The following is a 25921-nucleotide window of genomic DNA, read 5'->3' on the forward strand; positions in this document are numbered from 1 at the left end:
TCAGCAGTGACCAGAGACCAACAATACTGTATGTGTTCTGATCCTCCTCCTGGTCCACATTGCTGAAAAAGAACTTAGTTGTTTTGTTTGTTATTATTGCTGTTATTATCCATGTATTGGACATGTATTTACATCTGTATAACATTTGTATAAATGCAGTGGTGGAAAACTGTTTATTCTACAATGTTTGTTGTGTTTATATGCTTTAAAAAATAAAGTATAACAAAGCTAATGTCATTATGCAAGAGCTACAATTTAAGTACATCTTTAATCACTTAAGACAAAGAGTTCCTCATCCTTAAATCTCAAATTGTGTTATGGGAGTGGTTGGGTTTGTTTGTTTTCCTTGTCCTCTGTGTCTGTCCATGTTGCTGGAGTGGCTGAAAGTAGGTCAAGGGGCGTGGCCGGGCGATCCTCCTACCTGCACGGCTGCTGGCTATCCTGCAATCTCTTTCTGCTCAGCTGTTGCTGATTCTCTCATCACGGCTGCAGTATTTAGACCTGGTTGGAACCTTTCTTCGGCGCTAGATTGTTACAGCTACCAAAGTGGTAACTTGGCTCCCCGTGAATCGTGCGCTTAAGTTTTTTTTGCCTCATGTTTTGTCCCTCGTGCTCCGCTTACCTATGTTTGTTTTTGTCCTCTCATCCAGACCAACACCACTCGACCTGTGCCTAGTGGTGGGCAGATCGAGGCTTCGTGAAACAATGAAACCGTTGAAGCAAATGTGCCATATTGTGTCGAGGCTTCGAAACAATCCGACACCCGTCTCAACGATGACACCTAGTGGTCACTTGCAGGTGTTGATCTAAAACAACCTTGACAATGAGCCATTTTTTTATTATTATATTTTTCTAATATGTGAAGCTTGTAACCTGTAGGCTCCTCACTGTGCATAATGTTATTTTGGTCATGACAAAAGAATATTAAAAGAAATCAAGCCACAATGTCTCAATTCTTTATAGATTTTTATTCAAAAATATGAATGTCCCAACAGTTTATTATATTTCAATCCTAATTATCTATCTATATCTATATATCTATATATCTCTATCTATCTGTGTATCTATATATGTATCTACCTATCAATATGTTAATGTGTCACTATGTATACTCTGTCTCTAGCCTATCAGTCAATGTGTAAATTTAAATGTAAGCCTAAATATAACTAAACAACTCGCACTATGAATGTCACTATATCACCAAAAATCCGCTATCTCAAAATCAAACTCCTCTCACAAAAACCCACGAGGTCAAGATGCGTTGACTTCACTTTTATACTGATGTGCAATTGTGTGTTCCCGACCCTGTCAATCAAACGCTGATTCATGCCACCTGTTGAAACACTTGTGAAACACTCTGATGTTTCATTTAGCCGTAGTTACGTGACATGGGTGTTTTGAATCACGCTTTGAATCAGTGTTTCGAAACATCTGCGCTTCGGGATCTCGACAAAGCTTCGGAACGTCAGTTTCACTTCAGCCGTCCCTACCTGTGCCTACGACTGCTGTGCCGCCGGCTTTTCGCTCCTCAAACTTTTCATCTCCTCGTTTGGATCCCTGTGAGAGTTGTTTTTGGACACGCCACGCTCTGCCCACGCCGCTCCAGTCCTGTCTCCTCCACCAGCGCAGCTTACTGTCTCAGGCTGCTGAGTTTTTGTTTGACATTCATTAAAGACACTCTAAACGTTTCCCTCCGTGTCTGTGTGTGATACTCCGTGTTCTGGGTCTTAGCCACAGCCATAACAAATTGTGAAGACTGAAGTTGCCTGCCCATGCGCACTACGATAGACAGGCTCTTTCCTGTCATGGTCCTAGATCCGAGGTACCCAAGGTAAATATCCAGCTTACTTTATTAGATTTTGAAAGGGTCACTTGCTGCATTTGTGTAGCCTGACAAGCCAGACACACATCAAGATGTTGGCTCTGGGATAAACGGTTGTCTTTCAAATTCCCTCTACACGCAATAGGATAGCACTACAACCAACCAACCAAGAGCAATGAAGAAGGTAGCGGAACTAGGTGATAGATTAAACTTTTGCCGTATCCAGTAGGCAAAACTCCGAACTCCTATTCCTTTTTTAAGAATGACTTTAATGCTGTTCTTTGTTCTTTTCCAAAGAAAAGCTTAACTCAAAGTCTTCCAGAGTCGCAGCCAAAGCTGATTCGAAAGACCGCTGTTCACCAGCAGCCAGGGACGGACTGACAATCTGTGAGTTCGGGAAAAATCGAAAATGAAGTCTAATAAAGCGATATTAACAGCCAACAGCAGGGGTCACTAATACCATCACTTACTGTTTATGCTACGTGTAAAAGAAACTGAGGAAGAAGAGTAGGCCTACCATAGACTGGTCATAATAAGGGACAGGCAGCAGAGTTAATTTCACATCAGCAAGAGGTACTGAGTGCCAGGAGCAGGGCACATTATAATAGGCTGCTATAATAATTAATAAATAATTCACCAAATGTAACCAAAAGTTTAACCAAAAAATTCCTAGCTTGCACTTTGTCTGTCTTCTATCGGAGTGCAGTTTTTCCTTGTTTTTCATATTTGCCTTTACTGTTGTGGAACTGGGAAAGACCTGAGGCCTGTACTACGAAGCAGGATTTGGCGTTAACGAGCTAACTTAAGGCTCAACACAGGATTTTCTGTACTACGAAGGTGGATCGGTTGTTATCGGGTTCAATCGCCGTGGTAACTCATGCTGAACACCTAACCTGGTCGGGAGCAGGTTAAGTTGGAGATCAAAGATCAACCGGTGAAAAAGCACCGCCTACTGACCAATCAATAGGTCGATTGATAACGGCGTCACCATTCTTAAAGAAGATCAGGCGGAGCTCGGTGCAGAGAGAGAGAGAGGGGGAGAGAGGTGGGGAGAGGTGTGCGCTCATAAAAGTTAAAACATTTACATTTATTTTTTTAATTCGTTAACATATATATTTTTATGAAATATAGCCTATATATTTTAATGGGAGGGAATTACTTATCGGCTTCTTGAGCCGTGTGTCGCCAATGCGCACATCGGTTTGAATTATGTTTTTATTTGTTTTATTTGCTCTAACGATCGCTTCCCACTGCCATGGTTGGAACTGAAATAATAGGCTAAAGCAACGACAGTTTATGGAAAGCACAAGTGTAATTATGGTCAGATCTTGGTCCTGACTGATGAGGAAGTGATATTAATAAGCGTTGTGATTTAAAAATCTACAGCGTCGGCTATTTATTTATTTTTTTGCCAGCTTTCCTTCCTGTTTTAGGAAGCAGCGACTGTATTGCGTTTTCCCTGTAAAACCGTGTCTGTGTTCTTCATATTTATGGAGAATTATAATTTGCTCTTCTTATATATAACATGCGGCTCTGGTAGATGTTTGCGATTGGTCGTGGTGCGCAGACACAGCCTCTTTTATGTGAACGGGCACGGCTAGGGGCGAATGACCGGATGATGGGCCTATTTGGGACAAAGTCCAGGGCTGTTTTTTAGCCCCAGTCCGTCCTTGCCAGCAGCCATCTTCTTTGTTTCCAAGTAGCAGGGAATTCACGTGGAACCATCGCAACTCTGCCGTCATTATGTGAAGCCCGCCCACCGACTCTATACACAATGTGATTGGCCTGACTAGAGTTTGGTTTTTCCAGCTTGCAAGCCAACGGAGAGTTGCTAGACGACACTGGCTGCAAATTACATTTGCTGCCGCTAGGGTGCGTCTAGATTTCTAGGCTAGCATTTTTGCACATGGAATGACATATCATCCATATGCATGTACAATCCATTTCTGTTTCTTTTTTTGCTGGCAATTGAAGTGCTGAGCCTCATTGCAGGAAGTGGCAACTAAGAGACTGTGAGTGGGTGGGTGCTGAACTGCTGCAGGCCTATATCCGCTTACATGTTCACTTTTGTCTTTTCAGTGGATAAAGCCGCTGTGTGCAATTGCTCTTGGAGGAATTGTTGGGTCTTTGTAAATAAATTTAAGATTTATTTATTTTGATTAGGACAATGCACATTAATCAACATTTCTGTAAATGCGCCAGTTTTAGCCAGTCGGTTAATTTTCAACTGTAGTCCTAGTTGCATGTGGTCTAGTGTGGTCTAGACCTAATCTATCTCTTAAGTGTCCTGAGATAACCCCTGTTATGATTTGACACTATAAATACAATGGAACTAAAGAACAGCCGTCTCATTCCACAGTTTTGTCTTGAGCACCACTACCAATAACACTACTAGTACAAGCCAAACCCAGTGTGTGTACCTGTCAGTGTTAAAGTGGGAACCATAATAGTTGTCTCTGTTTGACTCTGTAACACAGTCTCAGCTGTGTTCAGCAGAAGGCATTTTCAAGCTTACACTGCGAAGCCAAGACTGCAATTATAGCAACGAAGCTGTGCTCTGTCCGGTACAACAGCTCCCAGCTGTTTCTTTCTTAATGTCTTTGAGATGTTGTACTTGTGCACCCTCTGCTGAGCCATTAGTGTCAGACCTCTCACATAGCTGAGGTAGAAAATGGTTTATACACACAGGGGTCAGTCAGTGAAGCACAGTAAGACTCCAAGCATATGAAGAAGGTCACTTTTCCATATTGCTTTGTATTGCCTGAGGAGCAACACTCAAAAACATTTTCATATTATATTAAACAGAGGGAACCATGCATCCCTTTTTTAACAAGAATTTTGTAATTGTCAGATAGTTGTATTAAGAGTATGGAAATCTGCTTATTTGTAGCCTAATGTAACACCCCCTGGAATGATCTGCTAGACAGATGTTGGCAGCAATTAAATATCACCATCACTGAAACACACCTAATACACCCAGATAAAATATACAATAAAATCCAAATGTTATACCATTCAGTGGTAAGTGTGACAGATCAATGCCAATTTTAACAGGTAATTCAGTGTGCCGATGTGCTGCAATAGCAGCAATCGGCACAATGACTATTATCTCCTATACTTATTATTACTCATTATTACACATGAATGAGCACATATTTGTGAAAGAACAAAGTTTTTTTTTGCTAAGAATCAACTCAAAAAATTATGTTTAACACTGTGACAGATATTATGTCACCTTGCTGATCATCCTGTGCAAGAATGGTGTGTGTTGTGTAAGAAATGTTAGGACAGAAGCTGTCCTGTTTTAAATTGCATTAAAATGCAACTGCTGCTCTTCACTCAGTCAGTTGGATCCCCAACTCTGAGTCTGTACATTCTATCCAAAACACACTAATGTAAAAATGTTTTTTTTAAAAGCCTCAAAGAAGGTTGAATATTTCAAAAAGTATTAATGTGATTTGAAAGTTGAATACTACCCTAACATTTTCAAGTTGGAATAGAGTTTCTCGGAAATTCTGAATAACCAAACACAAACTCCTCCTCCTACCATGGAGACTCTTTACTGTAGGCTGTGTTGTCCTCTCTTTTCAGGACATGTCAAACAGCAGATGAAGTTGTGTACAGGTGAGGTGTGTGAGATGAGACACCTTCAAGCTATAATGAAATAACGCTCCAAAGCTAGGCTTCATTTTGGCGAGGGAAAAACTGCTTTTGCTGTTTTTGGTTTAAAACGGAAAAGAAATGGCATTACCGTTTATTCTCCATTGGTTTAAAACACGTGTCAAACTCAAGGCCCGCAGGCCAAATCCGGCCCCTCGCAAATTCTGATCCGGCCCGCATATTAATCTAGGTTCACAATATATTTTGGCCCACCTAGTTGTGCATCAAACCAAAAATATGGGAAACTGTTTTTCAACTTGCAATTACGTGACACTCAAAGCAGAATTTGGCAAATTTGCCTACTTTGAGACTCAGAAATTCCCACAGAACCAGAGAGTTTGCATATTCCGGCTGTGAAAGAGTTTGTAGTGAGTCAGCTGTGTGGTAGCCTACTTAGAAAATGTAATCATTGCTTTTGCTTGATTTGCTAAATTCTAGGATGGCTTTGGAACTTTTTTGCTCACTTTTTCAGGGCTTTATGTGGACCAAACTGTAAGTGAGGTGACTATATGAGACATGCAATAATTGAGTCAAAGACATTTGACTCTTTCAATTAAATAAAAGCATGTCAATAAACTATACATGTCTGGCCCTTGATGTGATTCTCTTTTTCCAGTGTGGCCCTTAGCGAAATTGATTTTGACACTCCTGGTTTAAAAGAACAAACTATCAAAACATACACAAACTATATTGGTATCAAAGGAAATTAAATGACAGATAAGGTGACAAACAGACTGTAAAAAATAATGGAAGAAGCTTCTGGCCTGGAATGTAAAGCCAAAGCTGAAAGCTCCTTAAAGCTGCATTCTCTGTAACTTCCAGCAGGGGGCGACTCCACTGGCTCCAAAAATAAGTCTGTTTCTATAGAAGTCTATGAGAAAATGAGCCTACTTCTCTCTTGATTTATTACCTCAGTATACATTTTCATAATGTAACCATGAAAACAACACTAGCTAATAATTACATTAATTTTGCAGTTAGTCTCAGTATAAAGAAGTTCAGAGCATTTTTAAACAGAAAAAAATTTAAATTGGAGGAAGAGAGGAAAGAACGATGGTTTTACAGAGTTAAAATAGGTAAATATTCTATAGATGTCAGAATCAATCAGATTTAGAATACTTATTGATCCCCTCAGGGAAATTGTTCAGTTGCAGTTGCTCACAGTCAGATTCAAGGTAAAAGTAAGAGTAAGAAAAGAGCGAGTCAATAAGTGTATAAAGTAACATGACATAACATAGCTACAGTGCCAGAAATGAAAAAAATTAAAAAAAGTAACGTGAGGTTAGGTTAAAAGTAAGATTATAGGTTAAAAAGATTGTGTTGCTAAAACAAGTGATTGTACACATGTTGTTGTAGTGCCGAAGTACAGTGTGAATATATATGTATGTGTTTACAAGAAGAAACAATAGAGCATATTATATCATATTGTCAACAATATGGGGAAGTTAAGAAGGCATTTGATTCACAACCTAATAAAAGTGCAGTGTGATCTAATAGTTATTCGACAAAAGAGCTCAAGATATGAGTGTTATTGAGTACTTATTTCAGTATCTTAAACAAATGAATATGTCCAAAAAGATATACGTTTAGTTATTTATTATTTCTATTTATCATTATAATGTTATCTTATTTTTTTTTTTTTACATATGAGATAGTCTGATCCATACTCATACCAGTTGGTGGCGATAATGCACCAAATCGTTGTTTGCCAACCGCCAATAAAGCTCAAGGAAGAAGAAGATGAAAGCACCAGTGCTGTGACGTTGGACGCAAATACGTACAGCGTAAGGCACGTTTGGGTCCAGGAGCGCCATTGAGTTTGAAGCTGAAGCATATAGCTAGTCTATCTATGGTTTGAAGAGGGTAAGCTATTTTAATGTTTTAAATATCTTACTCTAGCTCGTGTCCTAAAACGGCCCGTGATGCTGTTGTTGCACATTAACGACGTCCGGCCAGCTCGTTTTTAGCTAAATATAACGGTACTGCTGTTGCCTATGCTCTGTCTAGATTGTAGCAATAAAGCTAACATGATTAGCAGCACTGCTAAGCCTGAGCACAAGCCCCATCCATTCGTTATAACGTTAGCCCCAGCTAACGGAGTGTGTTGTAAACTGCAGTTAACATCTTGTGAAGCAGCGATAACTCAACATGTGGCGACATTGTCTTTTGTTTCAGCCAGCTAAGTTGATGCACACCATGTTTCGTCCCAAACCAACTTTGAAAGACCGACAGCACCTGTACAAGCTGATCATCAGCCAGCTGCTCTATGACGGATACACCAGCATCGCCAACAGCCTCATCAACGAGGTCAAACCACAGAATGTAGTGTCGCCCTCTGAGCAGCTGATGCAGCTGGCAAAAACAGGTACCACTTGTTTCCTCCGTGTCCGTTAGTTTGAGCTATGTGTGTGATGGGCCAACAGGCCCTAATTGAGAAATATACAACCTTTTTCAGGGATGGAGAATGATGACAGTGCAGTTCAGTATGCCATTGGGCGTTCAGATACAGTGGCACCTGGTGTTGGTATTGATATGGAATTTGATGCCGATGTCCAGACCATGTCTCCAGAGGCGTCAGAGTATGAGACCTGCTACGTAACATCCCATAAGGGTCCGTGCCGCGTCGCTTCATACAGTCGGGATGGCCAGCTGATTGCCACTGGCTCTGCCGACGCTTCCATCAAGATCCTGGATACTGAACGCATGCTGGCCAAGAGTGCTATGCCTATTGAGGTGAGGTTGAGATCAGAGTGAAGTCACATTTTTAATCCAGCAGCTTTATGTTTACTGCTTTATGTGTGTGTCTTTTATAGGTGATGATGAATGAGACAGCGCAGCAAAACATGGAGAATCACCCTGTGATCCGAACACTGTATGACCACGTGGACGAAGTCACCTGCCTCGCCTTCCACCCGACTGAACAGATTCTAGCTTCTGGCTCCAGAGATTACACACTCAAACTGTTTGACTACTCGAAGCCCTCTGCAAAAAGAGCATTTAAATATATACAGGTCAGATTTTGTACACAGAAGTTCTCTTTGGTCTTCCCACACCATTTAACATTTGCCATAGATTTGGAAAACAATAATTGTTTTGTTGAAGTTGGATAGGCCAGGTTACATACGTTACAGGGCTGGGAAATTTGAACATTTGAATTTTGTTAAACTATGCTGACTACTGTTATTCTGTTGTAATCCAACTCTCTCTCCATCTATTTCCCAACAGGAAGCAGAGATGCTGCGTTCAATCTCCTTCCATCCATCGGGGGACTTTCTGCTGGTGGGAACGCAGCACCCCACCGTCCGCCTCTACGACGCCAACACCTTTCAGTGCTTTGTGTCCTGCAACCCGCTGGACCAGCACACAGACACCATCAGCGGGGTCAGCTACAACCCCACCGCCAACAGCTACGTCACCTGCAGCAAGGACGGCAGCATCAAGCTTTGGGATGGCGTCTCCAACCGCTGCGTGTCCACCTTCGAAAAGGCCCACGACGGAGCCGAGGTCTGCTCCGCCATCTTCTCCAAGAACTCCAAGTACATCCTGTCCAGTGGCAAAGACTCCGTGGTCAAACTGTGGGAGATCTCTACCGGTCGGACACTGGTCAAGTACACAGGTAAGGACCATGAGTTGATTCATACAGGGAGGACTGTCATGCTTTATATTTAACATGCAAGGGCAATTTGTAGAAGTTGACCCTGTGTTTTTTTGTGACTTTCATCTAATTCAATAAGTATGTTAGTACGTGATCTTAAACTCTGTGATTCAGAGCTGGTTTGATAGGATTTAATTTGGCTTTGTTCATGTTCCATCCAACTGCAATTCAGTTCACACATGCATTTAAAAAAAAAAAAAAAAAAAAAAAGTGTTTTGACTGAAAGTAGCTAAGTACACATTTTATATTGCCTCATTTTTTTTCCAAGTACTTAAGTGCACTGTCACACCAAAAACAATAAACAGGCAAATACGTGAGGTCACTTTCTGGGCAGTCCCAATGACTACAAATGATCCCTCAGTTCCACAATCAGTTTCATTCATCTTAATAAATGAAATGTTTTCAACATTGATTGGAGCTGTAACAATTCCAAATGTTGCTTGTTGTACAATTAATTGTCTCAGAAATAATTGCGATTAACAATAGTCTCTTTCAGTCCAATTATAAAATAGTTGTTACTTTTTTTGAATCAATCCCAGGATACATCTTTAGTTGCATATCAATGTGACCCAGCTAATATAATAACACAAATACAGTCTATGAAGTAAACCACTCCTCTTTATTATCATAAAACATTTTTTCTAACTGTACCCAAATAGGGGTGTAAGAAAAAATCAGTACACTTGAATATCACGATATTTTATTTTGCAATACTGTATTGATTTTCAAAAAGTCAATATTGATTTCTTTTTCTTCTGGGATTTTTTTTTTTTAACGTTAAATTTTCATGTAAGGCAGTAGTTCACGTTTATGTTGTTTAAACCCCCTACTTCTAGATGCCTATGCTGAGACACACCACTAGTGTCCTTGCCTAACGGTGCCTAACAGTGCCTGACTTTTTGCTAGAAGCTAACAATGTAGCTATGACTGAACTTTGGCCTACTTTAGCATATAAACTTAAACATTTGCTCACTAAGAACCTGTGAACCACAATCCCAAACTTGCAGTTCTGTGTACTGAATTGTTTACCTAAAGTAATCTTCTTTGACTTTTATGAACATCATGTCTTTTTTTTTTAAATATTAGTTTTTCTAAAATTATACTTTTTTATAATTGCCTTACGCACAGTATCGAAATATATTGAATTGTGACCCATGTATCGTGACACGTATCGTATCGCCAGATTCTTGCCTACACACAGCACTATACCCAAATCATTATATTATTATGTTTCAGGTAATCTAGTTTTGCCAAAATCAATAATTTCATCATTGTAGTTAAAACTATAGTGCATCATTTCTGTTGCCCCCATGAGGAATTCTAAGTAATGACGACAACAACAACACTGTCGGCGCATCCACATGATGCAAAATGAAAATCATTAATTTACAATAAGAATAAGTTACAGATGCATCGTTGCATTTCAGGTGTCGCATACGGTAACTTAGCCTGCTTTGGATGTCTCGTGAGCTAAACCAGGTATCTCTGTTACTGTGTCACAAGCCAAAGCATTAAGACATTGTTGTAGCAACCAATGTCTTAATAACTTAGATTAATATAGCGTTTTTCATGAAACCCAAGGACGCTTTACACAACTACAGGGGGACAAGGGAAAAGAAAATAGTAAACCAATACAAACACGGACTGAAAGGAATAAAACATCCTCACTAAATGGAAGGCGGACGTAATTTAATGTTTAATACTGACGTACAACCACATCACGCAATCTAAAGTTATTTTATGAATGAAATAGACTTATTACATACCTGAGAGCCAATTCGGGAAGTTTTTTGATCATTTACAATCCCGTAATTGTCTCCATCTGTTGAAAGCCTGACCGAGCGTTGTCTTTTACTTACCCTTTTAGCTTTTAGTTTAATTTCCTTCTTTCCTGTGATGGTCCTGCCCCAGTATCAGCCATAACTACAGCAGATAACTTCTAAAATAACATTGAAATACGATTAGGCCTATATAAAGAAATCTCCTGCTACCTTTTACCTGGCTGAATACAATAACACTGGCTTTCTGGTGTTACAAAGAAATCTGTGACCCGTCAGAATGTGTTCCTGTAGCACAGTCTACCTGACGCAAATCATTCTGTGACTGCACGGGAAAAGTCGGACACGGGCAGAGGCCTTACTAAAAACTTTATCAAAATGGCGTTCTTTTCACTGTAAGTCTCATTTGCTGTTACAGGTCATTTAAAATCTTTGTATGAAAAATGAGCTTCAGAAACATTAAAAAGTTACATATAGTCACTTCAAGTACAAAACAACTGGTCTCAACTACTGTCAGAAAACGCTAGGTTACGTTGTAACTAAGGGTGTCACAATTTTGATTTTAAATCGACCAAAACCCTCTCTGAACTCTTTCACTGAAGTCGCCGGTGTGGAAGTATTTTGGATTTCCAGTGGATTTCCAAAGCCACAGTTTGCAAGTGTACCATATTCTTCCACTGGTAGCACGACTAACATGGCAGTTAATCTGTGTGGTATATGTTCAACTGTTAGGAAATAGTTTGTTAAGACACTTAATTGTTCAGAGAAGACTATGGACATGGCTGTTTTTTTGTTTGTTTTGTTGTAAACTTGAATGTCGTCCTTCTGTGAAGAAGACTGCAGTTCCAAAAGAGAAACTAGATATAAATTGTTACATTGTGTTGTTAATAAATGTTTTAAATTTGACAATGTAGTGTGGTACATTGCGAACAAAGGTTAGATATTATATTGTATAAAAGTCTAGTCCAAAAATGGCATAGCAACCTGTGCTTTAAAACAAATAAATGTAAAAATCGAGAATCCAACCGAACTTAGAAACGAAAATGTAATCAAATCGAGGATTTGGAGAATCGTGGCACCCCTAGTTGTAACCTTGGTTCTCTGAGTGAAGAGACACATACAGGAGAGAAGCCAGTCATTTGAGTTTGTGGCAAATTGTGACTTTCAGTTGAATAAAAGTCATTGAAGTTTTCCTTAAAATAGGGTTTAAGTCTTGTCTCGTTCTCATGAACCCAATCTCATGTACGTCTCGTGAGCTGTGTGTCTCGTCACACCTCTCTGATGTAACTGTTGCTAGAGCTGGGCCATATGGAGAAAATCAAATATCAGGATGTTTTTGACCCAGTACCTTTTTGAGTTTCCCTGGGGCAGAGTCGCCTCCAACACGGCAAATAAACTACAGTTATTACAAAGGAGACAGAAGAATGACTAGAAATTTGACACGCTGATCAACAGATGAGGAGAGAGAAGACCTTGCTAACTGCTAACTTAAAGTAGCTATGACAAGTGCATCCTCAGTCATAAAATTGTGTGCAATCAGTTTGGAAATCGCTTCATTTAGTGTGACTGTTTTTAAAAAAAAAAAAAAAAAAAAAACAAACATTAAGTCTGTTTTCAATGTTTTGCTGCTAAACTATCTTAATATGCTAAATGAATAACTTAGAAATATGGCAATTTACACTAAAGACATAAGTATATTTCCACCGGATACCATGTAAAAAGGAAATAAAATTTAAATTTAATTTACTGCACATTGTGATTCATATGAAATGTTACATAAAAATCACACTGAGCCTAAACTACACTCATAAGGTACATTAAGGTTTTGTCTTTCGTCTTTTTTTGACGTTTGACGCTTCTTTTCACTACCATGTATAAACACCACTAACACCAACTTATTACCAGTTTTACACTCATCTCTGGAATTCATAGTCAAACTTGAGTTAAAAAGCAGAAATTATGAATTATTTAGACTCCTATTAAAGGAAATCATAATGACAGAATGGTATGTCAATGTTCGTTTTTTTTTCAAATGCTAATTTTATTTTTATAAAACACCCAAAAGTCAAACATTTTAGAAAACAAGACAACACAAGGGTTAATGCAGCACTTCTGATCAAAAGTATTGCAGATTTTCTACACCAGCCTGTTGAACTCGTATTGCACGTGTGAGACTAAAACTATTCAAATCAGAGGTGTTTGTGCTTCTGCCAGTCTTGAAGAGCTGCTATACATTTTGCAAGCCACCAGATGTCACTGTGTTTGCTGTGTTTGAAGCCCCAAAGCTTTACATCTTTTTCAGCACAAATGGAAAGAAATCCCTAAAGCTTGGTACAGCTAACAGTAACTGGGTTGAGCTTCCAAAGCAAGATATACGAGCAATACGCTTACCGCTTCACGTCAGCCAAGCAGGAGGCAGGGCAGCCATGCCGGTGGAGCCAGTTTTGTTGATTTAAAGTGGGAGCCGCTCCGCTTGTGCATAACGTTATGTCCAATTTTGTTGTTCAATGAAGCAGCCTGTCAGACTGGCCATCAGATCTCCTTTTGGCGATCTCTAGTAATCACGACTGGACGATTAACAGGAGATACCCTTACGGAGTAGGGGTGCAAGATATATCAACTCAATGTCATTATTGCAATATCACGTTGCGCAATATTGTATCTAGTGGTGTGAGATATATCGTTATCGCAATATATCTAAAGTGTCGCAATAAGTGTGCAGCATTTTGTGGAGCGCTGTGTCCCGCTGTGTGGCTTAGTTGTGTTCGATTTAGAGCCCGCTTGAAATGCTATTATGATCATGTGTCATTAGCCAGTTACTTGCACGTGTCCACTAGGTGACAAACCCTATGTAGCGTACCACGTGTGGGCATATTTCGACAGAGTGACCGCTGAAGTGAAAAAATTGATAGAAACAACAAAACGGAACAAATCGGAGAAGCGAAAGAAAAGTTGTCTTTATATATTTTCTAGTGTACAACCAGTAAAACATGTCTTGTTCTGTAGACATGGTCCTTATTTATTTATTTATTTATTTATTTATTTATTTATTTATTTATTTATTTATGTTGTACCAGTCCAATATGACAGTCAGTTGAAATAAACCTTGCGTTGTAAAAAGAACTTGTTTGATTTGATTTTAATCTATTTTGATGCGTTTTCTCGTAACTTTTGTAATTCGACATATGTTTAAAAATATCTAAATTAATATCTATCGCAATATTCATAATCAATATAGCAGTATCCCATTTTGTCAATATCGTGCAACCCTATTACGGAGTCCATTTGGGATGGTTGTTGTATTGTACTTTTAATTGGGGTTTATGTTCAAAATGGATGTGATCCTACACTATTCATCCAATTCTAAGTTTGTGTTATAGGCTGCTGCATCTGAAAGGGGCTCTGGTCAAGTGGTGTGTAGGTTCACTTTTCCACCGGTACTTTGTTATTGGCCCTCCATGTCCTCCTGTTTCAGGGGATGGAACAAAATGCTCATGTTTTCCACGGAGGCCATCTATTTTCTGACTGAATTAACTTTTAGTGTCATTTTGTTCTGTGTTGTTTTCACTGAAGCCATACAACAGCCATGGCATCTTGTTTCTCTGTGAGCCCTTCATCATCTGTACTGTACTATAACTCTTGAAATGTAGTTCAGCTGCCTCACATTTCCCTTGATCATCTTTGAGAGTTTCTTTCTACACCTCGATTGGAGTCCACCTGTGGTCAATTTACTTGATTGGACATGATTTGGACAGGCACACGTCTTTAGTCTACAAAAGAAATTGCATGACAGCAACATTGTGTAACATTGGTATTGTTTTGACTTGGCGCCCTACAGTTTCAGAATGCAATTCACTTCTGCTCCGCTGTTGTAGGGTTATAGACAGCTGTACACGTGCATTTGTTATGATTACATGACTTATAATGGAAAAACTAGCGAGATGACAACTTTGCACACACAGCCAAACATCAAGCAGGTGCAACAACACAAGACAAGTCCAACGGCAACATGGCCAGCTCGCCGTCAGCCTGCAGCCTTTTACAAATTATTTGGCAACCACTAAAAGCCAGTCTGGGATTTACGCTTTCCTTTTCTCTTCTTAGCTTCCTCTGCCATGATGTTTGTAGAGAAACCGGTTCTGTTGCCTGCTCGCCCCACTCCCTGCCAGTATTTCCCCCACCCCGGAGCCTGAAAACCTCCTCCCTCTCAGCGGTCCAAAGCTCCTGTGCTAGCGGTGTAATCGTCAACACACCCCTGGTGCTCTAACTGAGCTACTGTTAGCTGGCACATGTGTATATATACATGGCTGATGTCAGCAACAGTTAGTGGTTCACATTACTTCAGCAGCAAGTAAAGCTATCTGTCCATCAGGAAACTCTGTAATTAGCAGAGCAGCCGGAATACATCACAGGGAAAACAAAAAAAACAAATATGATCCGTGGTGGTGATGAAACCCACTACGCACTTCTCCCGGGAGATCTTACCCGCTTATCACCAAAGTTACATAGTGGGACAACAGGAGTCCGTGGCGCAGAGTGGGAATGACAGAGGCGCCATTCTCCCTATTACAAGTCACCAATAGCCTCGGGAAGGAACTTGTGTTGGTGGAACATGTGTACGTTCAAAAGTAGTTTTAGTCGTGCAACAGAAAACTCAGATTGGACAGATAGTCTAGCTAGCTGTCTGGATTTACCCTGCAGAGATCTGAGGAGCAGTTAACCATAGTCCTCAGAAATCTACCGGAGTTTAGAACGCCAACACAAAGAAGGGGAAGGTGACGGACATCCGGTCTGTACCGTAGCTCCCTCTGTGCCCTAAGATCTTAAAATACCTTGTGTTGCTCACTCCCGCTAACTTTATTGTTCATCAAACGTGACCATAACAAAAGCATTTTGTGGGTAGGCCAAGGCGAGAAGAGCCAACATGTTGGCCAACAAATGTATAAAAAAATACACACAGTAATTTCAACATTCAATTAGTATTGATTTTATTTTACTATTTGAATTATGTTCGACTTCCGGAATTCATTCCAACAGCCCTAATGTCCGCATAGATATAAAACAATAGATGCCACATGACGTCATAACCAATGGGATAACCGTCCTCCATCGTGCCTGGGCACTGTTTACAATCGCTACCTATACTGTTGACTATATTGTCAGCTGTGCATCTAATTGCTTTACCAAAGAGGCCAGGGAGGCTGGCATCACTCTCCACACGTCAGTATACAGTAGATGAGACTCTTCTTTTACATATAGCTCAACTAAAACTACAGAAAGGTCAGTGAACTACGTAACTCTACCATTGGCTACCAACGGACCAGCTGACTTCTAAGTCAGTTATTGCATTGATCTGTTATCTAAACAGATCCTTTATGACCAGCAAACATTTCACGTTTTGTTAGCTACGCTAATGTAGCTCAAAGATTTAGTAACGTTAACGTTGAAACAAATTCCATTCCATTCAAGTGTCACCCCTAAATCCGATTTCAATCAGGAGAGACTTCATTTAAGTGAAATAACAGTGAAACAAGTTTAATGAACATAGTGCATAATAGGTTGATATGTTAGAGTCTTTAGCGATTGTACTCCATCGCAATGTTAAAATATAAGGGATATAGAGGCTGTGGATTTATAGGAATATCCCCCCCCCGATGGAGTCTAGACACTGGAGGAGGTGCTGAAGGGATAAAGGAAGCCTTAAGATCTGGATGGATGTGATGTGAAGCGAGGCTTCTGATAGAGGAACCCTGGGTGCTGGGATTGATGATAACTGGAGGTGAATGGGTTGAAGGAGGGTTGCAATGATTTGGCCTGATATGACAACTGACAGCAGCAAAGAGTAGATTTAACAGATTAACCGATTTTAAAGTTGGAATGCAACAACGTGACTGCTCAGAGATTGGCAAAATTTGGTTGGTTTAACTGGAAGAGTAAAAGCCCATATTCAGCTGACGACAATGCAGCTGATTACGTTATGAGAAAGAAATGGGAAGCATAGAAGTCTTGCTGAATTAACTTGATTTCACAATATCTTATGACGAAATCCAGCGAGCTGCGTTTCAATCTACACAGAGTGATTAGTGGGGCAGATAAGGGGGACAATTGTCCCTCTGGGGCCAATAATTTGAAAAATAATGTTAGCCACCAGATTTATTTGAAAATGGCCACCATTTTCCAAGATGGCTGCCATTTTCCAAGATGGCTACCATTTCTGGCATTGGAAAACACGTATCTTGCCACATAATTTTACTCATGGGACATATTTCAAGGTTTTAACCTTTTTGAATCCTATGTTTTTGAGTATGAGGATGTCCCATACATATCTATTTTGTGTTTTGAGAGTCTTTTTGTGGTATTTAGAGTAAATAATTTGAAAAAACAAGCATGAAACTTGACATAATTCCAAGAAAAAAATTATTATGAAGTATGCCAAAGTAATAGGAGGTTTTATGTTATTTTCTTTTTAGGAGACGCATACAATTGTTGTATTTATGTTCTTTGTATTTGTGTGGGTGGTTATATTTATGTTCATTAAGGCCAACATTGCTAGTCCTGGCATTTGCTGCACAGTGCTGTTCAGGTAAGACCAAAGTGATAGCATTTACATCTTCCGCGGCATTCTGCTTTGCATCCACATTTGGTCAGTTGCTGACACCTCTCTACAATTGGTGATAGCTCTGTCCAGAAGATCTGCCATAGATCACCTGTCTTGGTCCATCCCCACTCAGAAGGACTCTTTATTTCTGGCTGGCATACAGTTGCTTGACTCCTGATGCTTCATATAGCTTTTGCTTTCTGGCAAACAAGTCCAACCTGGCTTCATCTACTCCTCCTGCTTCGCTGGATCTGTCGTACATCATGACTACAAACTTCTCTAAAATCTCCAGGTCGCCATCATCCATTCTTGTAGGGTAGTGGCTAAGCTGGCTGAAGATTTCAGAAGCTTTGTCCAATATATTCCATGTTTGCCAAGCAGTCTTCTTCCCTTTGCCACGGAAGGCTGAAACAACATCTAAGCCAGTGAATGCATGAAAGAAGAGAATACCGCTGCTCTTCTCCCTTCCAATACATTGATCGAGGTCATGTACAGCGATCCATCTTAGGTTCATTCCTTGGCCAAAAGCGAGCCACAATTGTTGCAGACCAATGTCCTGAAGAACTGGCAGAACACTGACTGCTATAACAAGAACGTCTGTGTCGCTGGCTTTTACCATGAGGTTTTTGCTGCCATTTTTGGCTGCATGTTTAGCGTGGACAAAGATTTCCGCTAGTTTGTGGGTATTTTGCCATTGCTGTTAACTTTGCGTCTGGCTCCATGTCCTCTCTTTGACCTAGCTTCTGCCTTCAAACTAGATTGTTGGTAGATGTCGAAGACTATTTCTGTTCTTTTGTATTTCACGGAGTATGCCTCTATTTTGGGGAGAACCTCAAATGTAGCGTAGTGGTCAAATGTTTTTGAGCTCCGTGGTGGCAAACTGTTCACCAGTGCTGAGCCATCAATAATGATGGTTTCTGCTTCTGGTTCAGTGTCGGGGGTTTTGACAAGTGACAAGCGACTCGAGGATGGCAGCCAGCTGAGATTTCTGTCCACTGTGGAGCTTCCCACCATCACTCAGGGCAGCAGGGAATGGCTTATTCTCATGTCTAAAGAACTCCTTCATACATGCAGTTAATGGATACAGGTGCGCAGAACTGAAGGCTCGGTTGTAGGGCTGTCGAAGAATATTCTAAATTTCAATATATATTCGAATAGTTTTAAAAAAAACGAATTTCGAAGGTGAAAATTAATATTCAAACTAAAAACAAAAATGTGGAAAAAAACACTTGCGGTAGCAGAGGCTGTCTGGCTGTCTGCTTTGCGAGTGGGCGCGCTAGCGCGCCTGAGGGTTCAGGGATAGGTCACTGGAGTCACACTGTCTGGCACAGCGTCACTGCTGAAAGTTGACTTGTCTTGCATGGAAGATGGCAGAAAGTGCAGAGCCCAACTTGACCGCATCAGAGAAAGCAATTTTAACCCCCCAAAATCTAAAAAGCCATGTCTGGAAATACTTTGGATTTTGATCGGTAGGAGGTAAAATAGTTGAGCCGCGAGAAAGTTGTATGCAAGCTATGTAAAATACAGTTAGCATACCATTTCGACCACTAGCAACATGAGGTCAAATCTCGAGTCACGTTTTGACACGTATTTTGCACCGCCTGCCACAAGCTCTTTGTCTGCAACACGACAAGAGGCCATAACGGAGAAATTAATTTTGTTCATTTGTAAGGACATGAGACCAATCAGTGTCGTGAATGGGGCAGGCTTCAGGAAGTTCTGTCAATGGAACAGAGGTACTATATCCCTAGCTGTGGAACAGTCACCAATAGAATCATAGAAGTGTATAACAGCACCTCAGACAAAATAAAGGAATCAATCCAAGACAAAGATGTGGCTCTTACCACGGACGGGTGGACATCCCTAGCGACAGCATCCTATGTTACAGCAACGGCCCATTGGATTAATGACTGGGAAATGCTTAACAATGTGCTAAAAACAAAAGAGCTTAAGGTAAGCCACACTGCAGAGAATGTAGGCAAATACATTCAAGAGATCTTGGACGTTTTTGGCATAGAAAGGGGATCTGTGATTGCCATCACAACGGACAATGCCACCAATTACGTCAATGCAGTGGAGAGACCTCTTCAAACGATAAATATACCATGTGTGGCGCACACAATAAACTTGGCTGTGCGTAAAGGGCTCGGGGTCAGAGCCATTGAAATCCCCATTAGTAGGCTGAAAGTGGCGGCCTCACATTTCAGCAAATCTTCCGCTGACAGCTACCTCCTTCAGCAGAAACAACAACTTTTGGGATTGAAAACTGAGAAGCTGATTAACAACTGTCCGATGCGATGGAACAGCACATATGAAATGATCTGCCGTGCATCGGAGCAGCAAGCAGCTCTGTCTGCTGTCATCTTTGAGAAAAAACTGTCAAGAATGGAGCTGACCACAAGCGAATGGTCCCTAATGGAAAAGGTGAGCATAGTGTATGAAATATGTACCGTAATCAATCAGTGGTGGAGGAAGTACTGAATCTCAGTAGCCTACTTAAGTAAAAGTACAAATAACCAGACATATTTATAGTAGCCTAAAAGAAGTACCACAATGAAAACCCTACTTAAGTAAAAAGTACCCAGTTTTAAATGTAGGCTACTTTAAGTATTAAAATTAAAAGTACTTGCATTACAATTTATTATCTTAATGTCTATATTCTAATAATTAGGGCTGTAACAATATGAAACTGAAATCGCGACACACCCCCTATTTGAAGTTATCATTAGTTATCATAGTTAATTTGTTTCTGTAAATATATCTATATCGAATGTCTACTTTTAAACAGAAGCAATTCAAAATGATGATTGCGAGTCAGCGTAGCCAACTTCATCTTTGCAGCCACTGACATAGAAAAACACTAACATGTCTCCTTGCTATATTTTTCATATTCATAATCATTAGTTTTTTTTAGATTTTAAGTGCTTTATTGGCAGTAGCACTGAAAATTGGCATTGTTATATTCCACAACTGACCGTAATAGGCTGGACAAATGCAAAACTGTCCTAATATCAACGCATTATATTTACTTATTTATTGCAGGTGCAAGAGGTCCTTAAACCCTTTAAAAGTGGCAACAGAAGCACTTTCAACTGACAAATATCCAAAAGCATCGGCTGTACTGCCTTTAATACATGTTCTGCTCGCTCAACTGAACAAGCGAACGCCAGACGAACCAGAACCACCCGCGTTGTCAGAGATGAAGACAAAGACCATCCCAGATCTGGAGAAGCGTTATAGTGAGGAAAAGGGCGCATTTACGCTGCTTAACAAAGCGAGTTACCTGGAGGCACGCTTTCATCGCCTCGTTCATTTGAAAGGAGCAGAGACTGCAGGTGGCTATACTGGAGGAGATGAAACAAGTGAATGTGGCAGGAGGCACAGGCAGTGAGGCCGCTGCCGGACAACCCCGTGATCATCGGCAACCCACTGAGAAAACTGCGTTATCTGCTATGGGGTGTCTCTTTGGAGACACGTATTGCATGGACAGCCCAGACCAGGACATCAGTCTGCTGCTTCAAAAAGCGATGTTGATGTATGAACAAGAGTCTCCAATACCTGCTCAACAAAATCCTCTCATGTGGTGGAAAACTTTGGGCTCTGGGAGATACCCTCACGTTGCCCAGATGGCAAAGAAATATCTTTTCATCCCCGGATCCTGCGTGTGCGCTCTGAACGCGTCTTTTCCTCTGCCGGGAATATAGTAAATAAAAAGATCAGCACTGGCCCCTTCAAATGTGGACCATCTTGTGTTTTTGGCAAATAACCTGTAGGCCTTCAGGCCTAAGACCCGACTGCGACAGTGCACTAAAAAGACAATGGAATAAATTGCAGTCAGTTTTTTTTTTTTTTTTTTTTTTCTTCAATACAAGCGCCAATAATGTAAGTAGCCTTTTTCGTTTTTTAAAAGCACTTTATTTTTTATGAACCTCAGGGTAAAAGTTCTTTGTCACATTTCTTGGAATTGTGTGCCTCATTTTATTTAATGTTAAACAGAAACATTACTAAAGTGTATGCTACGACTGAATAGATATGCATGAATAAAGGTTAAATGCACTGCTTCCACTGGTTTGATTATTTACCGTTTCATGTCAAGGAAAAGCTCCTTGTTTACCACAGCACAGCTCGCTCGGAGCGTTCAATGTCAGTTCTATATAGGCTACTGTGAAACTTCAATTAATGTTAATAATATTAGTTTCAATCACTGGATGAAGCCTGCTATATTTGGGACAACAGTCGCGACCTTAAATTGCTTGCACAAAACTCTTGATCAGCACTCAAAATGTGTTTATTGTTAATTTTAAACCGTTATGCGCACAGCCGCACATTGCGCAGAGAGCGTGAGGGCGAGAGAGAGAAAGTGCTCGAGTTTTTGTGTAGGTAATACGTTGTCAAATATGTTTAAACTTAAATAGACTACCTATACAAGTAATATGTGTTGTTTTTTTTTTTTTTTTTTTTTTTTTATAGAGGGAATATTCGAACGTCATTTTTGAGCAATTTTGACAACCCTACTCGGTTGGCAACGGTTAGCTCCGATTAGCGGTTAGCTCCGGTTAGCGGTTAGGTCCGTTATAAAGATATGGAGTGGAGGAGCTGACACTGAGAGGGGTAACAAACAGACTCTGATAAATGATGTTCGGGAAGCTTCCACAGCAGCGTGGCCGCAGTGTTTGAATGGTTTTATTAGTACAGTTAATCCGACGGTAAGAACACCAGCAACTAGCTAACGTAACGATAGCCTCTCTGAGCAAGTACAAGTTGACACTGTCATGCACACGGCACGCAACTTCATGAGGGGGAGGGGCTGGAGACAGCTCCTCTGTGTGCACTGTAAAAAAAAATACACCTGTGTGTGTGTGTGTGTGTGTGTGTGTGTGTGTGTGTGTGTGTGTGTGTGTGTGTGTGTGTGTGTGTGTGTGTGTGTGTGTGTGTGTGTGTGTGTGTGTGTGTGTGTGTGTGTGTGTGTGTGTGTGTGTGTGTGTGTGTGTGTATATTTTACTTATTTAACTGTATAGTAAAGTTCAAAGACAGTGTTTGTGGTAAAGCCACATATTTGTTTTTATATTTCTGCAATCTGCACTTTAGTTTGTGTGATTTGTTTCTGACTTTCATATGAATGTTTACACGAGGCTTGGTCAGTGTTCAATTTACTACTATGATTTGAAGTAGTTAAATAAAAAATGTCATTCATATAAATTCATGCATCACCTCATTTCATTATCACATACAGGCCTGGCCTCCAGGAAAGAACATTTTGTTTAATTATCTAATCCTGTGTTGTTCATACTATACAATGATTTATTGTTTCTTTGTTGAATAATACAGAAGACAAAGAGCTTAAAAAATTATCGCAATATTTGGGGGGGGAAAATCGCGATTAGATTATTTTCAAAAATCGTTCAGCCCTAACGCCCAGGCAAATCAACCTAACAGTAACGTTAACCACATGACAGCAACGCGGAACGTTAGCCGACCACACAATCAGCCAAGTGGTCGCACTGAACATAATGTGGACCACATGTCTTGAATTTGGCAATTAGCCATCATTTATTAACATCACTTGTTGTTGACTCTACTCGGCTCTAACCCTTTCACTAAAGCAAATGAAAAGAATGCATGTCTTGAGCAGGTAAAGTAATCCACTTTGTACTTCAGTAGTTCAGGTTAAGATTCCTGCGATTTCTCCACATTATTGTCGTAAATTTAATCTCCATAACTTTATCGTGTGACACGTCCATCAGGAGTCCCTGCTAAGAAGATTAGCATTTGCTTTATCAACAAGAACAAGTCCTCAGTTGCAGTTGGAAGGCTCTTCAACCTCTCCTCTGATCATCAAAACAAAGCCCATGCCAGTTGACAGGAAGTGGCTGGGTTAATGGAAATGAGTGTTGTCTTATAAATAACTTATATATATTATGTACAAATTAAGACATAAATGCATATATTAAAACATTACAGTATGTTGTTTCTCTCTTGTATGTCTTAATTTAATTGCCTGTCTATAGGCCATAACACTGACTCTATTTAGGATTTCTACATAAAAGATATTGCTTAATGTCAACCCAAGAGGGAAGACATTGATGATTTCAACGTGCTTTTCATTTATTTGGCAAAAAAAGGGAGAATGTGTATTGCCATCTACAGGAACTTATGTGCCTTTTTAGCACATGAAGATGGAAATCTTACAGAATATCAATTGAAATAACTTGCATTTATCAAACTGCCAACTTCAGTGTAGCTCTTACAAAAATGTATCCTTTAAAAGAAAAAGAGGAACTCGTAAAGCTCAGTCTTTTGAATTAGTCAGAATACGTTAAACATAAAAACAGTTTACATTGTTAGTTCATTTCCTATCCTGGCCTGGGTTGGGACACACAGTCATACCGTTTGATAAAGTACTTATTGGACTTTAACTTATCATTGCACTTACAATAACGAGCGTAGCTGTCAGGCCCTCCTGTATACATCTCATCTCTGTTTTTTTTTTTTTGTGTGTGTGTGTGTGTGTGTGTGTGTGTGTGTGTGTGTGTGTGTGTGTGTGTGTGTGTGTGTGTGTGTGTGTGTGTGTGTGTGTGTGTGTGTGTGTGTGTGTGTGTGTGTGTGTGTGTGTGTGTGTGTGTGTGTGTGAACTGAGAGCAGCCCCGCCCGCTGCAGAGACTCGACAGGATCTCAACTGCAGCTGCTTCAGTGACTTTAGAGTGAAAACACGTTACAGTACATTGATGTTAAAATGTACACAGGTTGGCAGGACGGCCTGAAATGTTTTGCACGGTCTTTCGCTGTACATTTTGTTGGTAACTTGTTCACACCTCTTCCGCGCAAAAGGGAAACTTGCTGCCAGAGGTCTCTGTCTCCTTATAACCAGCCCACTCAGTCTCTCTGTCTCACTATAACCAGCCCACTCAGTCTCTCTGTCCCACTATAACTAGCCCACTCAGTCTCTCTGTCCCACTATAACCAGCCCACTCAGTCTCTCTGTCCCACTATAACCAGCCCACTCAGTCTCTCTGTCCCACTATAACCAGTTCACTCAGTCGGCCCACAATAACCATTAAACACTTTTTAAATATGTCTTATCATTAAAAAATGATAATAAAAGTGATGGGTAATCGTAGATTGCAATGGGATTTAAACCGTGTCTGGTGTGTTTTTAGGCGCGGGGCTGAGTGGCCGTCAGATGCATCGGACACAGGGTGTGTTCAACCACACCGAGGACTATGTGCTGCTGCCAGATGAGCGCACCATCAGCCTGTGCTGCTGGGACTCGCGCACGGCCGAGAGGAAGAACCTGCTGTCTCTGGGACACAACAACATTGTGCGCTGCATCGTCCACTCGCCCACCAATCCCGGCTTCATGACCTGCAGCGACGACTTCAGGGCCCGCTTCTGGTACCGCCGTACCACCACAGACTGAGACGCACCCAGCCTCCACGCTTCCACACAGCCTCCTCTCCGAGAAGCTTGCACAGCATGCTGGACTCTGCGGTCTCCATGACCGCAGTGAACTCATTGCTTATCTTCATTTTTATTTTATTAGAACTTCAGTGGAACTTGTGTGGACAGTACCTTGAAGAAAGTAAGAAAAGAAGGAGTTGTCATTGCACCATCTAAAGAGTAAAGCCGTATTTCTCTAGATGCCTTCTCTTCTTGATAACAACACACTAAACCTTTGTCTTAATTGAATTGAAAGTCTGACCTTTTTAAAAATCCTTTCACTGTTTGGAAACTTCAACCCTTCTCACATCTCAAATTTCTCAGTTCAGTGTCATTATTGACAATTGTCTTTTTCACTTTTATATTTTGTCTATGTCCTTTTGTTGTAATTCAGGTTTTTATTAAACAATTAAAAGGAACAAGCTTCTTCTGTGAATTTGGCGGTGAAAAGTCCCTTCAGAAGTCATAACCACAGCTATGGTAATATCCTGTAGATATTTTAAGAACACAGTTGTTGCTGCAAAAAGTGAACAACCTGCAGTCACACACACACACACACACACACACACACTTAGTTATTGTGCTATTTGTTTCAGTCTGGCTTTGTTTATAAGCCTAGAAACATAGAAGTGAATGAAGTCTGAACTTGTAATGTTGGATTACTTTTCTGTTAAGAAAAATATCTTACATTTTAATCTTAAAAAAATTTCCTTCTCGAGTCCAGCCTGCACCCCACAGACTGTTAAGGTCGCCCTGCCCCATCACTCTGCATTCCCCAACCCCCCCAACCCAGCTCTCTGACGCTGCTGTCTGTGTTGTCCAGACAATAACGAGTAAAGCCACAAGAACTTCTACAAACTTAATAAATCTGTCACACATGTCGAGGAATGTTTCAGACTTAGAAGAAAAGAGGAACCATACTAAAAAGATGAAAAAAATTCCCTTAGTTAGTAGGAAAAGTAAACTAATGA

At 40.4% G+C, this 25921-nt stretch overlaps 1 protein-coding gene across 3 annotated transcripts; it reads left to right on the forward strand.

Annotated features, from left to right (window-relative positions):
• The first annotated feature begins 1739 nt into the window (after positions 1-1739).
• cstf1 (cleavage stimulation factor, 3' pre-RNA, subunit 1) lies at positions 1740-25386 on the forward strand. Of its 3 annotated transcripts, none has more exons than XM_028576922.1 (6): positions 1740-1831; positions 7658-7847; positions 7938-8215; positions 8296-8493; positions 8708-9098; positions 24671-25386. In XM_028576922.1, the coding sequence occupies exons 2-6, from the start codon at positions 7670-7672 to the stop codon at positions 24928-24930; spliced, it is 1305 nt and encodes a 434-aa protein (XP_028432723.1). In that variant the 5' UTR covers positions 1740-1831; positions 7658-7669; the 3' UTR covers positions 24931-25386. The 3 variants fall into 3 exon arrangements, with proteins under 3 accessions (XP_028432723.1, XP_028432721.1, XP_028432722.1); XM_028576920.1 differs by lacking the exon at positions 1740-1831 and adding an exon at positions 7134-7345; XM_028576921.1 differs by lacking the exon at positions 1740-1831 and adding an exon at positions 7360-7461.
• The last annotated feature ends 535 nt before the right edge of the window (positions 25387-25921 follow it).

Source organism: Perca flavescens, chromosome 4 (genome assembly GCF_004354835.1).
Source record: "Perca flavescens isolate YP-PL-M2 chromosome 4, PFLA_1.0, whole genome shotgun sequence".
NCBI classification, from domain to species: domain Eukaryota; kingdom Metazoa; phylum Chordata; class Actinopteri; order Perciformes; family Percidae; genus Perca; species Perca flavescens.

Excerpts from the sequence above, each read along its gene's own strand:
- cstf1 (XM_028576922.1), top strand. The coding sequence starts at position 7,670 with ATGCACACCATGTTTCGTCCCAAACCAACTTTGAAAGACCGACAGCAC. Across the intron at positions 7,848-7,937 it reads GATGCAGCTGGCAAAAACAG|GGATGGAGAATGATGACAGT; the intron begins GTACCACTTGTT and ends AACCTTTTTCAG. Across the intron at positions 8,216-8,295 it reads AGAGTGCTATGCCTATTGAG|GTGATGATGAATGAGACAGC; the intron begins GTGAGGTTGAGA and ends TGTCTTTTATAG.